We start from the raw sequence: 18,062 nt of genomic DNA, 5'->3' as shown, positions 1-18,062 counted from the left end.
GTAACTAAACCATCTTTACATGAAAGTACTGAGATGATTTTTATTTTCACCAGACACAGTGACGACACAAGTAGATAGTAGGAAGGAAGAAAGGCTCAGGTTTGTACATAGGTACTACACACCTACATCTATTAAAGGGATAATCCTGACCCTCTACATGATGCATACAACAACAGAAATTATTTCTTGGCACATCTTATGACAATTACTCATCACATTCATCCTCATGTTATCTCTGAAGGGCCGAATTGGTCCTTGCCCAATTAGAATCTGTGACCTGCCGGTGATGCTGCAGAGACTGAGCTATCTTCTGAACTCCAGGAGTCAGGAGCAGACTTTTATATCCCTAAACACCACGGTCGGATTGGTCTGTAGGACTATCAGGCAGTGCATAATGGGCTGGTCTGAAAGGTTTTTTTTTTAAACTATTTTTATTAATTTTTGTGCACAAAACAGACAGTTTCATTTCTCATATCAACTCACTCATATTCCGTTTCCCCCGTCTCGTTCGCACATACCCTATCAACAAATCCTAAGCATGACAACCCACCTCCCTCTCTACCCCCACCCCCCCCTTGTCTGGCTGGTCTGAAAGGTTAGTGTGTAGGGCGTTATTTTTAGAAGTTTATAGCCAGTTTTATGGTCAGGTGAGGTGGTTTTTTCTTGTTGATTTCCCTGATATTACCACAAACATTGCCTGCAGCAAACACAAATGCATGTAGTCTCCAATACCTTGCAAAATACCCTCACACCCTGTCTTTTGACCCGGAAGTAGTTGTCATGTTGTGCAGTGACCGTGAGGAGTAAGGAGAAAAGTGAGGTATGTTTCTAGCCAGCGTGAACTTTGCCAAGGCCAAATCAAAGTCCATCCTGGTACAGATGATGAGCGCAGCGGGGACAGGATACTACTTTGTCACAAAGAGGGGGCGACTAAAGGATAAGCTGGTGCTCTGGAAACGTGACCCAGTCGTGAAGCAACATGTTATCTTCTTTGAAATGAAAAAGATCCGCTCCGTGTAAAAAGGCGCCACTTGCACACGGACTCCTGGTTGGAAACCCAGCCAGTTCTTGCAGCAGGGTGTATGGAGAAGATAGGAAATAGACTGAGGCAGCTGGCTCCTTGAAGTCCAGCCCATTGTGAATGCAAACAATGCAAAGGACGAAGGGGCAGATTTACAAGCCCCTTGCGCCACTTTTGCGTCACTTTTAACATGGGAAAAGTGACGCAAAAGTGGCGCATTGGGCTTGTAAATCTGCCCGAAAGGTTTTTCCCTCTGGACGCAGACCATCGCATCCACTTGTATCCATCACTTGCCATTTCTGTAACGCTGAGTAATTTCATTAAAATAGCCCTCACACCCTGTCTTTACAAATTCAAAACTGACCTGAATTTCAAATGTTGGTCACTTTTTTAGATATTGGGTTCGATAATAGGGCCCACTTTTATTTTGGTGCCTGGGACTATTTTTTGTTTCTGTACAATCTTGCTACACACTAAGTCGAGGTCTGCAATTCGGGCCTTCTAAAATGTCGCATTCACTGTATTGCCTTCCACTAAGCCATCGGGGTATATATATATTTGCCATTCTTACTTCTACATCTGCTCGTCTTGCCTTGAAATGTAGTGGTTGGTTCCCTGCAGTGGATGCAATATTGTATCTTCCGGTACAACACATGCAATACAGTACCTTATGCTCTGTTCCCTTCAGGCTCCCTTCCTGTGGTGACTGCCAGCCTCAACCTAGCTCCAAGGCCTGCCTGCGGTGTTAAATTATGAATAGAGCAGAGAAGGCGGCGTGTGCCAATTAATCACAAACTGCCCAAGTGTTCATGACACCAGCGCACATTTCAGGGCCTGGAATAATTACCGGGGGATAAGGTCACAGAGTCCCTGCAACATATTCATGGCTCTGAATTTATTTTTGTGACCACGGTCTAACCTCTAGCATTTCACCAATGCATAATAATTCTTTCTGAGGGACTCGCTCCAAATGTTATTTCAGAAATCAAAACACGAGGTTTGATTTGACTGCCTAATTTCAATACAAATTGAATGGCTAGTGGAACTGTACGTTTTACTTAACAAGGGACAAGGCTGGATGAAAAACGCCCCACACTGGAAGGGGAGGGGTGAAGCGGTGGGAGGTAGGGCAAGTGAGAGCTTCAGTTGAGACACATACATTTGCACTGTGAGAAATAAACATTGTTTCCTCTGTTCCCTTTTCTGTCAGAATATTGGGATCAGTTATAGGTCTGAGCTTCCACATAAAGGGCAATTTTTAGGTTTACTTACAACTTTGGGAGCTGTTGACGAATTTGCACAAAATATTCCAACTAAACAGTGAGAGTGGATATGTTTCAGCATGTCAAGTTTTACGCAGATTGTTAGAAATTGGGTTGCTAGTTTGCTGAGGTATGCACCCTGTCCAAGTAGGGCCCACAATCCTAGTCAGGGTAAGTCAGATATACAACCTAAATTAATCTGTGCTCATCCTCTGGTAGCTTGGCACAGAGCAGTCAGGCTTAACTTAAGAGGCAATCTGTAAAGTATTTGTGCAGCACTTAAATAACAGTAACGCAGTGAAAACACCACAAACCGACTCCACACCATTTAAAAAAACAGAGAATTTTTATCTGAGGAAAATAAGACTAAAACAACAAAAATCCAATAACTAGAATTTGAGATATGAATACAAAAAACTGCAATATAGTGCTTTAAAGTCAATAGCGTTTAGAGGTCACTTGAGGAAGCGCTGGACTGGGGAGAATCCAAAATTTAGGCCGATCGCGATGGAGGGCAGGCCGGCCGGCTACAAGACCCAAGCAGGGCCCACTGAAAAAGTACCCTAGATGGAGCAAATGTCGAAGTCTCGATGCGTCAATTCCAATTCACACAGGTGGGCCGATGGGCCATCGTCAAGCCTCACAGCCTAGTCCTGCAATGCCATTAAACCCCTTACAATTCAGGCACTGTGTCATCATTGAGTCACCCAGGAATGTCCTCGAAGGGGAGATGCATCGTGGTCGAGCCTCGCTGGGATGTCTTTGGATCGGCATTGCGTCGGTGTCGAACCGTGCAGTCAGGACCCCCATCATCATCGAGCCATGCAGGGATGTTCTCAGATAAGCATTGTCTCGGAGTCGAAGAGCACTGCGTCAGTCCCGATCACCACAAACTCATCACTGTGTCACCTTTTGCAGGAAAATAGCTGCAGAACCCACTTTCAAGACCCAGGACGGGATTGGCACCTCTTGGCAGGGCACAACTCATAGTTGGCAGAGCCCGGTAGCTGAAGCAGAGTTAAAGGAAGTCTTTGATGGCCCAGAGACTTCAAAACAGGAGGCATGGAAATATCCCTTAGAGAAATGTGGGTTCAAGGGTCTAGAGGGTAGGTAGAGGGTAGGTCCAGTCCTTCTCACTCCCAGACAAGAAGCAGCAGGCAGCACATCAACACAGCAAAGTGGCAGTCCCTCCTGCAGCACAACAATCAGCAGACACCAGGCCAACACAGCAAAGTAGTTAGAAAAGTAGCAGTCCCTCCTGCAGCACAGCAGCTCTTCTTCCGGGCAGAATGTTCTTGGTTCCACAGTGTTCTCATTTCATGGTGTCAGAGGTCCACTAATTATACTTAATTTTGCCTTTGAATTAGGGAGACTTCAAAGAGGTGCTTTGAAGTGCACAAGGCCCTGCCTTTCCTGCCCTGGCCCCAGACTCACTACAGGGAGGTATGCAACCCTTTGTATGAGGACCTATTCAGGTGCACGTGGCAGCTCCTCCCTCTCATTCTGCCTTGAGGATGACTAATCAACATGCAGATGGTGGTACAGTCACAACTATTATGCCTTTGTGTGTGGGTGTCTCAAGGGAATGCAGGAAGCCAGCTGTCACCAATCCCAGACGTGTATTCCATGGACATGCAGAAGGCACCAAATAGTTTAAGAAAATGCCAACCTTCTAAAGGTGGCATTTTCAGAACTGCAATTTAAAAAACAAATGCACTATAAGTTATGTTTTTATATTGGGAGTCCACAGACACCAAATTTGATTTTCCTATCTTGTCCAAATGGCAAACTACACTTATAAATAATATGACAGTCCCTGTGTTCTCCTATGGGAGAGATAGGCCTTGCAATAGAGAAAAACGAATTTAAGAGTATTTCGTACCAGGACATGTAAAACTTAAAGAACATGTCCAGCCTTTTTCATACGTGGCACCCTCCACTTGGGGCTGCCTAGGGCCTAGCATGGAGGTGACTTAAATATATTAAAAAGGAACGTTTGGGCCTGGCAAGAGGGTTAACTTGTCTCGTCCAAATGGCAGTTTAAATTGCACACACAGGTTCAGCAGAGGCAGGCCTGAGCCATGTTTAAAGTGCTACTTAAGTGGGTGGCAAAATCAGTGCTGCAACCCTACGAGTAACATTTATTGTAGTAGCCCTTGGCACATGCAGTGCACTCTACTGGGAATTTACAAGTAAATTAAATATGCCAATTGTAGATAAGCCAATGTTTAAACATTTTAAGGAGAGAAAACACACACTTTAGCACTGATGAGCAGTGGTAAAGTGCCCGGAGTCTTAAAGCCAGCATAAATGTATTCAGCAAAAAGGGGGAGGAGGAAGGCAAAAGGCTTGTGGGTGACCCTGCAGAAAGGGCAATTTCCAACACAGGTCCATCTGGGGCAAAGTCAAGAGGAAACTTTGCTCTCCACTACAGCAAAAAACGTTGAATGTAATTCCATCAAGCATAGCTTGAAATTAGAACTTTGTGTCAGACAGGTTTCAAAGTGTTAAATTATAGAGGTATCTTAACTATTAATTTCATCATCCTCTAATGGAATCATGAATCTGTGAAGACTCCAAAATTCAATTTAAAAAATAAAAGTACATCATTGGACGAGGAAGCTTTAGCACCTGCCATTTATTGCAGATTTGTAGCCCTGACACTAAATCCACACACTGATTGGCTGTGACAGGAAAATTTGTGTTGTGGCTGCCATTGCCCAATATGGTTTTCTAACCAACACATAATGAAAAAGTAATATAAAAATAGGGTCAGAAAAGGGCAGGGTGAGCATACCCTGATGCATAGGCCTACTTCAAGGGGTCCCAGAGTGACCACCACTGTAATTGAAAAGTTAGTTACATGAAGTAAATGTTGTTTTAAGATTTGCAGACTCTGTCCACCTCTGCACATTCCTGAACCTCCCAAGACTGTGCAGATCCTTATAGGCATCACAAGATCCACAAATCCTGAAACAGTTTAAATAATCAAGGTGGAGCACCTCAGCAGCACACAGTGAAAGGCCATGCCCAGGGAGGGTTTTCCTGCAGACGGATCATTGTGTTCAGGACTGCTAGCCAACCCTCACTGCACATGGCCTAAGACCGTGCTCAGTGGCGAGTGGATGCCCGCAAAAGGTTGGGTGCAGGTCTTTACCATAGAAAGGATCTGCTGCCAATTCCTACAAAGCATGGCCAAAAGGTTGGCCAATTTCATAAACGGTAGATGTAGTATAAAGCAAAGAAAACAGAGTTTCACTGGAGGTAAAAGTTAAAAGAAGTTCTTGTTATCTTTGGGCATGCCACCGTAAGGCATATTTTTTTTTAAAACTATGAAATTGACCTAAAAACCAAAGTTAAAGTGTATTTTTTTGTTATGAATAAAAGCGAAACCCCCCTTACATTCTCAAGTTATGGTTAGCTTCTGCAACCATAGGTCGCAGACCTGGCATGTAAACCTTAACATGTACACCACTGGAACTTTGGTCTCCAATATAACAAAAACTACTGAACAGCTTTACACCAAACTTGGCAGGAAAGTAGAACTCTACTCAGAGTATTGCATTTGCTTGGTTTGGTGCAAATCTGTTCACTAGCCTTTAAGGTATTAGCATCTGAAAAACCTGTCAGGTGACCTTTGAATGATTAAATGAAAGAGATTTTTTTAGAGTTGGAAACATGGTTATTTGATTTGCCTATACGTTTAGCAGTATTTGATGGACTTGCATGACACGTGGAAGCAGCGTAGCTTGTTCAGCTCATTCTCGGTATTTTAACTTTTTTGCGGATTCGTCAAGGTGGGGAAAATTTAAAAGAATGGAGAGTAAGGTTGGGGATAAAAAAGAAAGAGTTCATTTGCTAATAACTGTGGTATTCGTTGATGAATTCACAAGAAATTTGGCAAACATTCAACATGTTTAGTTTTATGTGGGTATGGCAAATTTCATACAGGTTCCTAAAGGAGCAAAGAGAGGGACAAAAACATATTCATGTGCTAAAGACATTGGTGCTGTTTAATGCAGGCGCATGACATTTTGCAGGTGTTTAGTAAGCCCAGGTTCCATGTAGACAGAAAAACAGTGGAGGGCAGATTTAAGTAGAGAGTCAGAAAATCATTAGTTTCCTAACAAGTTTGGTGCAGGTTCAGTGATCTACACAGCACTTGGTACACATTTAGAATTTTTAGCTTGCCCCAGATATTTTGAGTTTATGGAAATGTAACTAGTGGAAGCACAGTTAAAGTGGGGGTGAAGTGTTAATTTGGGGATAATCTAGTTACTGTTCAATGAATTAGTATAAAATGTTGCAGGCTGTTAGCCCACTGCTGGCATTTTTTATTTAAATGAGATCAGACAATAGGGGAAAAAGTAAAAGGAGGGAAGTGAGGGGGGGGTTGACTAATAACTATGGTTTCATTGAACTGATGTGTATGAAAGTAGGCATGATTAGACTGGCCTCCAATACACACGACTGCGGAATTTCACATGTACGAGCAGCTACCAACAAGCTGCCCCTCTGCAGTCCTTGTTCCATTGCAACCCAGGAGAGGGAGGGGGTAGGGGGGTACTGTTGCTATGTTCTATTTTCTGTTTTGCAGGTATTGGAGTGTAAGATTCAGCGAATGGTCATGGACCCAATTCTCATACATGCTGAAGGCGTATTCATCATAATATAATGTATGTGATAATTAAAACTACATGCCAATAAAATATGGTTAAAAAATGAAAGTTGGCATGGTTAACACACTCTCATATGTTGAGTTTATGAGTTATAACAGATCTGTCAACAGGGTACTGGGGTGCAAAAATGTTTTCATTTACTTACAACGTCGGCACCTTTTGACATAATTTGACAGAAATGTAAATGATTAGTTTTCTGTTGGTATGCCAAGTTAACACCAGTGCTGAGTTCCCAGCTTTTGAGCAGAACTAAAAATGAGGGATAAAGTCAAAAGGGGGTGGTGGGTCAAAAAGCTTTGATTTGCTAATAACCTTGGCACTATTTGAATGATTTGATTTGCATGGAAGTGGAGATATCAGGATTTGGTTTAACTTGCAAGCTGCATTTCAGCTGGCCTTTGACCCATGAATGGTATGTTGGCTTTGGTAAACCACTGTTGTACATGTGCTGCAGTGGTTAGTCTGAAGTTGGGTTTATGCCAGGCCTCGCCTTTGGCCAGAACCTGCAGTCTACCTCTGGTGCACAAAGCTGAAGGTAAAGCAAAATTGGGGATAGGCTGCAACATGATACAGACCAATCACAGACACAACTGCCACACACCAATCAGATATATATTATTATAACCACAGTAAAACACATGCTCTGTGTTGCTCCCACCTCCCCTTTCGCTCTCTCATGCAGCTTTTAGATCTGTAACTCTGTGTTGCTCCCACCTAGCTCCTTGTTTCACTCTCCTTGGATTTTAAAATGTTGTTAGCTAATCTCAAGGTCATCGTACTTCTTTACCCTACCCACAGTCCATTGCTTCCCTTCTACCTGTAATCCACAGAACCCCGCATCCACAGAAGTATAACAAGAAGTCGATCATTCTCCTACCAAATGGCCAAATCATGCAACAACCTCCCCCAACACATCAGGACCTCCTCCTCACTTCTTGAACTCTGCAAGAAGCTGAAGATCTAGCTATTCAATTAGTCTTCTTGCAGGACCATCAAAACTGCCTGTATTCAATCCCAGTCTCTCTCCACATGACTACACTCACCTACTCAGCGCTTGGATAACCTCAAGGGTGACAAGCAGAGCTCTACAAATTCACCTTACATTACATTACTCCTGTGGTTATTTAGTCACCAGAAGAAAGTTTGAAAACTTTTTCTCGAGAGCCACAAAGGGACGCTCCGAAACTAGAATCTGACTGGCAGTCCATAGCATCTGATTGACTTTCAGTTGCATCTTGCTCAAGGATCCCTGCACCTCCGGAAAAGTCACATTCGGCATTGGGACTTAGAAAATGTTCAGCAAGAAATCTTCAAAGCTCCAAAACACTTGTCCACCTCAAACCCTTATCCGCTTTCCTTTAGGCAGCAAATGGCAGCTACCGGGCTGTACAGAAAATACATTTCTTATTAAGAACCACAAGTGGTGGGGGAGCACCATCATCTCCTAAGCCGATGACATTCAGCTCATCTGTTCCCTCTCAGAGGACATTGTCACCACCTAGACAAACTTCAAACAATGTATGACCAGCATGGCCAACTGGATAAAAGAAAATTGCCTTAAGTTTCACACCAACAATACTGAAGTGCTGATCTTCAAGAATAAGACTTCACCTTGGGACTCCACCCGGTGACCCACAACTACCCCAACCAACCATACTAGGGACCTAGGACTCATCCTGGACACTAACCTCACCATGAAGTCTTAGGTCAATGTCCTCTCCTCCTCATGTTTCCATATCCTCTGCATGTTACATAAAATCTTCAAGTGGCTCTTACTGGACACCAGACGTGCCACCACACAGGCCCTAATCACAAGCAGATTGGACTATTCTGTGGGAGCTGATGATGTTTGCCAGAGAAGTCATGTATACCTTGAAAAGCATGGGGCTGAGTGATGATACCTGAGGGACTCTGCAGATGAGGTCCTTGGATTCTGATGTGAACGGTAAGAGCCTGACTCGTGTTCTTCAGTAGAGAAAGGAAGCTATCCATTTGAGTGGTAGTTGTTGTATTCCTGATGTGTGTAGTCTCATGATGACTGTGTGGTGGGAGAGGGTGTCAAAAGTGGCGGAGAGGTCGGGAAGTATGAGGCGGCCGTCTGTCCACAGTCAAGGAGGGAGCGTATGTCATGTCGACGAGAGTGGCCCCTGTAGGGCCTCAAAATGGCGTCTGGATCCGCTGGAAGGCGGGCCCCGGCCACTAGAGTAACTTTGGCCAGCCATATAACTCGAACATTTGTCCCATGGAGCACGAGCCCCCATCTCCGACAGCATCTCCGCAGCCTTGAAGATCATACAAAGGTCCCCGGCGGAACCTTCGGCCTTTGCAGGTTTCCGGTAAGGGACGGCTGCCTTGATCGCCAACGAAACAAACATGACATTGCCACACCTTCTGTTAGCGTGAATCCTAGAACTGCCGAAAAGGACTCTGGTCCAAACTGCCAGTAATGGAAACATTTCCCCCTGATGCTGCTTCCGGACTGTGCCGGCCCCGCCCAAAATGGCGCTGGTATCAATCGGAACTTACGAACACCTCGTGGTGTTCCTTCGCACTAATATAAACTTGATGTTCTGAGATTTTATATGATCCTTTGTACACTTGGCTAGAAAAGACAAGGAGAACTCACACGACGAACAGTATGAAAGGATCCCCGTTACAAATGTTGATTACAAATGTACAATGTATTATATTTTTATAACTGATGTAAACCTCATTTACGACGCTCACGTACGGTATGCATATAGGAAAATATATGCCCCCGAACCCCCAGCCAATTAATAGACGTTTTAGTCTCTTACAAATGAATGAGTAAAACTTTCCGATGTTTTTATTGTTGCAAACGACACCCCCCACTGTACGCACTTTAGCCATTGCCACGACCGACCAAATACGACCCGGACCATGTGGACAGTTTCTTGTCTTCCGAATCCAGCGCCCGATCGTCCTCTTTTTCTCGTATTTCTCACGGCACTCCTGATGGTTCCCAGTCAGGACCGTAGATCACTCGAGAGAGGTCTGTTCGGAACTAGTGAAGTTCGGATGATCGGCTGCCAGACGAGGGTCTATTGGGCAAGAGCTCTCCCGATCGTTGCAGTCGTTCACTCTGTCGTCGGGACCTCTCCCACTGGGTCCACGAGTCGCTGATGGGCCCCACGCTTGGGACGCCAATTGTAAAAAGTTCAGCTTGGGTCGGGGACAATCGATATTTGCCCGGCGGTATTTCCTCTGTGACCCTCTAGTTATTTAAATCAATGAAGAGGCAGGCGCTGGAGACTGGAAAGCAGGAAACAAGGTTTTTTTATTCTCTCCGGAGGAGAACACAACGAAACGGACAGAAGGTATCGTTCTGAGGTGCTCTAACTGTATTTTTGAGGCCTGGCCTCTTATACCCACATTTATGACTTTATTGTAGATTACACATACATGTTAAAGCTTTGATGTACGGAAAAGACATTCTCGGAACTCCCCTTTGGGCCCGTTCCCACACACATTTACAGTTGAAGTCCCCACCCTAGTCACAACAGGTGATGAGCATCGCGCAGCTGGATAATCCGCCGATTCACGGAATGTGGGGAGTTTGATCGGATCTCATGGGGTGGGGGCTTTGATCAACCCGGGGATTCTTTGATGGGGGAAGCTTTCTATTGTACGGGGAGGGGCAAGGATGGTATCGGCAGAGCTGGGTGTCGGCTTGGGAACGGGGAGGACAAAACGGGCACACGGGGAAAAAGGGGGTTTGCATCTAAGGGCCGGAGATCATGAAAGGAAAGCAGGGAGGTGTCGCGCTGGGAACAGGATGAGGGCCTGGGGCAGAGCAGCGCCGAAGAGGGGTTTATGACTCAAGGCAGGTGCAAGCAGGGGGTGGTCAGCGTGCAGGCTTAGTGAAGGCAAAGGGCTATGTCGGGGGCCAGCGGCATGCAAAAGGGTTTGTTCTGATCGGGGCATCTTAAAATGGCGGGCGCGCACGACAAAAGTGTGGCATCAGGGGAAGAGGCAAGATGGCGCAGATAATGTTCACCAAAACACACTAATTTTCCACAAAGTCGGCCTCAGGTTGTAAAACACTGGAATAGACCAAAAAAGCAAGACCTATAGGCTTTGCTATTGTTTGTTTTATATGTGAGGATGGGACATGCCGCTGAATCATCATGTTGAACCCCGTCATACAACCGCAGCATTCCACATCGAAGCAGTATGTGCTGGTGTCAGGTATGTAAAACCAAACTTCCTTCTGACTGCAAAATGCAAATTGATTAATATGACAAATGAGAACTGCAGGGCTCAGTTAGTCTCTCTGTTTGCCTAGTATGTCATAGCCTAATTAGCCGCCACCTCTGACTTTGTTTTTGTGGGAAAAAATGCACAGATACTTAACTAAACAAATATTGGTGGCAGGCGGGATTATTGCTCTGCCTGTCATAACCTCATAATTAATACATCTTTGCTCTGACACTGCAATTATGTAACCACATACACATTATAGAGGAAAATTATATTTTAGACCCTTACTCCAAGGGAATGCTGTTTTTGCTTGTGTACATACCTCTGGTTGATGACTGGTGCAAACGTAATGATGGACTGAAATACTATTAGGAGAACGGTTTTTGTAGCGATGTATTGGAAATCCCCATCATACTATTGTTCTCTGACAGAGACAAGAACGGCCACAAATATTTGCACTAAACGTTTTATTTTTTGCAGTTTTATATAGCATTATCTCGGCCCAAGAGCATGGGGCGCTTTATGTGAGCACCAGATTGCACTACAAAAGGTAAGATTCACTACTGTTTTGGACACATGGTGAGTATATGATTTGCCCTGCATCACAGGATGCTGAGCTGATGCCAGTCGCAACCCTTGTTCCCCAGTTCCAAAGTCAGCAGCTCTGGTTGTTAGGCTATATCTCATCCCCTTGACAGAAAGATACATTTGCAGGAAGGTAAATGTTTCATAATAATAGATCATGTTTGGGATTTGCTGTAAATCCATTCAGTAGTTTGAGATATTTCTAATTAACAAAATCAACAATCTAGGCCTAAAAGGATTAATCAGCTTGTCAAGGCACTAAAACAAAGCTTAAATAAAGCAAAGCCTAAGTTATAACCAGATTGTATTGTCCAGCTATCGCCCAAGACCTGGAGACAATTTAAAGAATAGAAAGACTATCAACATATTTATCCCAAGATATCTGTAGGAGCCTTATTCCTCACAAGCATTGTACCTACAATATAAGCATATTGGAAGGACAGGGTCTTAAGAGATAGTGTTGACATTGTGACCGATATCCTGTCAGCCCCACCGTTACTATGAGATTCAAGTATCACACAGGTTTTAACACAAGTAGATTTCTTCATTCGACGAGCCTCCCAAAGTTTGCTCCTCCGCTAGTTGTCCACTAGCTTTTCCATTCCCTTTAGCCCTCACAGAGCCTGAGGCAGCCCCCGTGTTTCCTGCCTTTCTTCTTGCCTCCCCTTATGACCGCCCCTGGAGCCCCAGTGGCCTCCAAACCTTCTCTCACCTGTAGAGGAGAACATACCTGTACCCCTGTCTACTGTGCCTGTTCTGGTTCAGTTTCTGGGGGTGACTCCCGTGTTTCCAAACAAGCCGAAGGGTCAGGACTGCTAGACGTAGCCGCCGAAACAGACTCTTTGGAAGCGGCTCTTGACTCTTCCCCGACCTGCTTCGCTGGGTCGAAGAACCGACTGATGCTGGCATTGCCTCCGTTACCCGGAGGAGACCCTGAGCCGCCGCTCTGCGGCCCCGCCTCAGCTCCAGGGCGGGCACGTACCAGCGAGGAAAGCAATGCGGGTGGAAGGCACTGGGGGTCTCCACACACATCTAAGGGCAGCACACTTTTCAGCAAGACGAGCCGAGAACCTTGAGAAAAATACTCCGGCGAATCAATGAGCGAAAAGCACCAGGGAAGATTGCATAATGCTCATGGGACAGAAATAGGCGCATCAGTCAGTTCTTCGACCCAGCGAAGCAGGTCGGGGAAGAGTCAAGAGCCGCTTCCAAAGAGTCTGTTTCGGCGGCTACGTCTAGCAGTCCTGACCCTTCGGCTTGTTTGGAAACAGGGGAGTCACCCCCAGAAACTGCACCAGAACAGGCACAGTAGACAGGGGTACAGGTATGTTCTCCTCTACAGGTGAGAGAAGGTTTGGAGGCAACTGGGGCTCCAGGGGCGGTCATAAGGGGAGGCAAGAGGAAAGGCAGGAAACACGGGGGCTGCCTCAGGCTCTGTGAGGGCTAAAGGGAATGGAAAAGCTAGTGTACAACTAGCGGTGGAGCAAACTTTGGGAGGCTCGTCGAATGAAGAAATCTCCAGTGATTGTACAGCATTCCAAAACTATCAGGTTAAAGGCAGGAGTATTAAGGTCGGGAAGGAATAAAAGCAACACCCCACACAGCGAAGTTAGGGTCACTCCCTCTTTACGGTCTTTTTTCCGAGTACAACCTGAGATTTTGAATTTTACAAAGAAGGGGAAAGACCTTAGAGGGGGCTCCATTGTTTATTCCCCGTTTAGCTCATCTGTTGATAACATGGAGTCTGTTAGGTCTCCACCCAACCATAGCGATGTATTAACTACAGTTGCTGATCATATGCCTGAGACCATGCCTGTTGAAGTAATTGAGCTGGTTGACCAGAGCTATGCTGAAGCTGTCAGCCAAGAAAGCAAAGGGGTAGATATTGGCCTTGAGTCTCAAGGAGTGGCTGGGACTTCAGTAGCCTCAATGGAAACTCTTTTCGCTTCGTTAACAGAGGATATAAAGAGAGGTTTCTCCGTATCAGCTGGCAATCAAAACGAGATAAGGAATTATTGTGAGTCCCTAGAGAGGAAGGTGGATCTCCTAAATTCCAGGACTGAGGGCCAGATGTATGTAATCCCAGATTACCGATTCTTAAATACCGAATCATACCGATTCGGTATTTAAGAACTGGCAATCGGGATGTAGGTATTTTTACCAAATCAATTACCGAATCGGGAATATTCGGTAATTGGTGAGTTACACCGCTGTTGGGCGGGTCCGCTTCCCGGCGTCTCTCCCTGCAGCTGCGCCATCCTGGGGGTAGGCGGTGCCGCTTTCCGGCGCATTGTTGCAGCCCACTCGCTCTAGCCGTCACAAGGACGCTAGGCGGGCATAAAAGGAGAGGTAAATGCTTAATGCTCCCTCTCTAGCTGTCTTTACTCGCGTGCGCACGCTATTGTAGCGCTGGTGCCGAGCTGCTGACATATTTTAACTTTAGCCTGTTTAGAATATTTTATTTTGTATCTGTTATTTGTCCCTGATTTTAATTCTGCTGGCCCTTACCTGCACGATAACTTGGTGAGTTACACCGCTGTTGGGCGGGTCCGCTTCCCGGCGTCTCTCCCTGCAGCCTGCGCCATCCTGGGGGTAGGCGGTGCCGCTTTCCGGCGCATTGTTGCAGCCCACTCGCTCTAGCCGTCACAAGGACGCTAGGCGGGCATAAAAGGAGAGGTAAATGCTTAATGCTCCCTCTCTAGCTGTCTTTACTCGCGTGCGCACGCTATTGTAGCGCTGGTGCCGAGCTGCTGACATATTTTAACTTTAGCCTGTTTAGAATATTTTATTTTGTATCTGTTATTTGTCCCTGATTTTAATTCTGCTGGCCCTTACCTGCACGATAACTTGGTGAGTTACACCGCTGTTGGGCGGGTCCGCTTCCCGGCATTGAGTCCGACCCTGTTTAATATCTACGTGGCCCCCCTTGCTAGACTTGTAAGATCTCAGGGGATGGAGGTAGTATCGTACGCTGATGACACGCAGATCATGGTCTCCCTGACCCACTCTGTGACTGTCACCGCTTCTAACTTTAGGTCCTGTATGCAACTTGTTGCAGAGTGGATGATTCTCAACTCCCTAAAGTTGAACGGTGACAAAACAGAGGTCCTGGTCTTTGGTAAAGACCAGGACATATGGTCTGGTGCCTGGTGGCCTCCATCTTTAGGCAATTGCCCTACTCCCACTCAATCGGCGAGGAACCTTGGGGTCATCTTTGATACTCGGCTTTCTATGGAAGCCCAGGTTAACAAAACTGTGGCCACCTGTTGGGGTGTTATTAGGACTCTGAAGAGGATCCTTCACTATCTCCCCCTACAGGCACGTAAGCAGGTTGTGGTTGCCCTTGTTGGCTCAAGGCTTGATTACTGTAACTCCCTCTATGCCGGAGCTAACAAGGGCCTCCTACAGCGCCTACAGGTCGTACAGAATGCGGCGGCACGGTTTGTTTTGGCCTTGCCCTGGATGTCGTCTGTGACCATGGCAAGGAAGAGTCTTCATTGGCTCCCTATCACCTCGAGAGTATCTTTTAAACTTCTGTGCCTTACATATCGTGCTCTCATGGCTGGTCCTACTGATGCTCTGGGATCTCGGCTCACTCGATATGTTCCGAGTAGGTGCCTACGCTCTTCTGAGCTTAATCACCTGGTAGTTCCTCGTTCTATGAGGGTTAGATGGGGGAGCAAGGTCTTTTCCATCCTGGCACCCCAAGTATGGAACTCACTTCCCTTTGAGATTAAGTCACAACCCTCATTGGATCTCTTTAGGAAGGCTCTAAAAACTTGTTTTTTTGTTGATGCATATCAGTAAGCTCTTTACATCTGTCGACTCAGCTAGACTATTGGTAGGCGCCTTGACACCCATGGGGCTAAGTTGCGCATGTGTAAATCCCACTTCATTCATTCATTCATAATTACCGAATCGGTTTTTACCGATTCGGTAATTGCCATTGATTCCTATGGGCCTTGAGGCCCATAGGAACCTATGGCAATTACCGAATCGGTAAATACCGAATCAGTAAAATTACCGAATTGACAAGGGGGACAGGGTGTCACTTTGACACGCTGTTGCACCCCTGATTCAGGCTTGTGTGCCATGTGACACACATACATGCACAGGTGTACATGCACAGATGTGCATGCACACAGGAATTCGTTATTTACCATGCAATAGTATTACATGGTAAATAACGAATTCTTAGGGGCCTGTGGCACTGTTTCCAGTGCCACCTACATATAGATTTACCGATTCGGTAAATTTACCGATTCTGTATTTTACAGAATCGGTAAATTTACCGAATCGGTAAATTTACCGATTCTGTAAAATATAGGCCCCCTACATCTCAATCACCAAATAGACCGGTATTTGGTGACCTGCATCTGGCCCTGAGTCCTTAGAGAAATCTTTGGAAGAATTGAAAGCCAATCTCGGGACAGCAGAGACTGAGATTCAAATAATTAAAAGAGGGGAAGATGCTTTTCGTGATAGAATAGAGATGCTGGAAAACAACTCCTGTAGAAACACCCTACGTATTATGAATATTCCGGAAGAGAGTGAAGGGCCCGATCTCAAGGCATATATCATCTCACTGCTTAAGGAAGGCTTGTCGCTTGAAGAATCAGCAGAAATCTTAGGAAAAGATATTCAAAGATTTCACAGGGACCCGTTTCGAAGGAACCCAAACAGAACAAAGCCACGAAAAATTCTGATTACATTTCTTACCTACTCCTTAAAGGAGAAAATTCTGAATTTGGCTTTAAAGGCAAAAACTTTAAGGGTTAGAGATCTTTCCTTCAAAATCTGTTCAGATCTTGCTAGGGGCACTTTCAAAAGGCAGTGGGAACTAGGCAGGAAGATGGACAATTTTAAGAAGATTGGCGCAGTAGTACAATTGAAATTCCCTGCCTTCCTGAAAGTTATGCATAATAATAAAATGCATGACATAAGATCAGTTCAGGAGGCAGATGAGTTGCTTGACACCATCAGCAAGGAGGGCGGGCCATTAGTGGCAGCTTTTCATTCTTCATTCTTGGGTGTAGTTCAAAAAGAGGCAAAGGTTTGTTCGTATTGTAGTGCAGTACTAAATTGTATATTTGAGTCTCCTATCCACCGATTCTGTACAAACCAAATTGAGAAATAAGACTGCAGGAGGATTTGGGTCTTGATTGACGCAACTATTTATCGCTTTTGTAGTATCTATTTACTTTTTTTTCCGGCACGGGTGTAATTTTTGTTAGGTTTGAAAATGATACACGGTCAGAATGGGATGGGGCAGGTAGCTCCGGGGTGCAACATTTGGACAAAACCAGTCCAGATATATACGGGGGGAAGGTTTCTCCAGGGGGGAGAGAGGGTTGGGCGGGGGCAAGGGGAACACAGGGGCATAACATATAAAAATACCTCATTAGCCTCAGTTTTTTTAGATTTAGTCCATATAGTTCTAGCTGGATTGCAAGGAGTTAGATGTTGGTTTTTCCTTGGTCTAGGGCAGGTCCGGAGTCTCAGACTTAAGTTATCATGAAAACACTCCAAATATTGTCCTGGAATGTCAATGGACTGCGCGTGAGGTCAAGAAGAGCCAGAATCCTGTAATATCTAAGAGACTCTCCAGCGCAGGTCATTGTCATCCAGGAGACACATCTTCTTAAGGAAGAGACCAAGGAAATCCATAAAAGTCATAAATGGGTTGATTTTTTTATTTGCACCAACCAGACGGACAATATCAGACGGGTTTTGTTTCTCTTTAAAACATTTAGGAGACGTATTGCAGATGTCTTTAGCAGTGCAGGAGATAAAGCGATTCAGTCTTGGTGCTCATCAGTGCATACCTATGACCATATGAAATCTGACGAAAATCACAGGGGTGGAATCCCAAATCCTGTCCCTGCTTGTGATAGGACTAAACATCCAGCCCTGTCAGAATCTAGGAGAGGCCTTGAGGAGGCCTTCCCTTTTGTAATCCCACCCCTGCTTTTCTATCTAAATACTCTGTACTCTACGTGCACTTTAACTTTGCACTAAGTTCCTGCAGTTGCACATCATGTAGAGTAAGTGGTCAATCAATCAATCAAGTGGCTTGTAAAGCACAACTACTCACCCATAAGGGTCTCAAGATGCTGAGGGAGGGATAGAGAGGGTTGGTTGCAGATCTGTCACAAGGCACTTTGGTTAAGTCGAAGAGCTAGGTTTTGAGGTCCTTCCTGAATTGGGGCAGTGACGGTTATTGCCTTAGGGGGGAGAGGCAGGGTGTTCCAGGTCTCTGCTGCGAGGTAGAAGGATCTTCCCCGTGGTAGATGT

At 45.4% G+C, this 18,062-nt stretch overlaps 1 protein-coding gene across 1 annotated transcript; it reads left to right on the top strand.

Annotated features, from left to right (window-relative positions):
* Window positions 1-786: 786 nt before the first annotated feature.
* Window positions 787-1,127, top strand: LOC144825214 (large ribosomal subunit protein bL33m-like). The gene has a single exon (XM_078684064.1). It carries the CDS (start codon window positions 823-825, stop codon window positions 1,018-1,020), a length of 198 nt encoding a protein of 65 aa, XP_078540190.1. The 5' UTR covers window positions 787-822; the 3' UTR covers window positions 1,021-1,127.
* The last annotated feature ends 16,935 nt before the right edge of the window (window positions 1,128-18,062 follow it).

Source organism: Lissotriton helveticus, chromosome 3_1 (genome assembly GCF_964261635.1).
Source record: "Lissotriton helveticus chromosome 3_1, aLisHel1.1, whole genome shotgun sequence".
NCBI lineage: Eukaryota > Metazoa > Chordata > Amphibia > Caudata > Salamandridae > Lissotriton > Lissotriton helveticus.
Note: the sequence above shows the minus strand (reverse complement) of the source record. Positions and strands in the feature narration are given on the sequence as shown.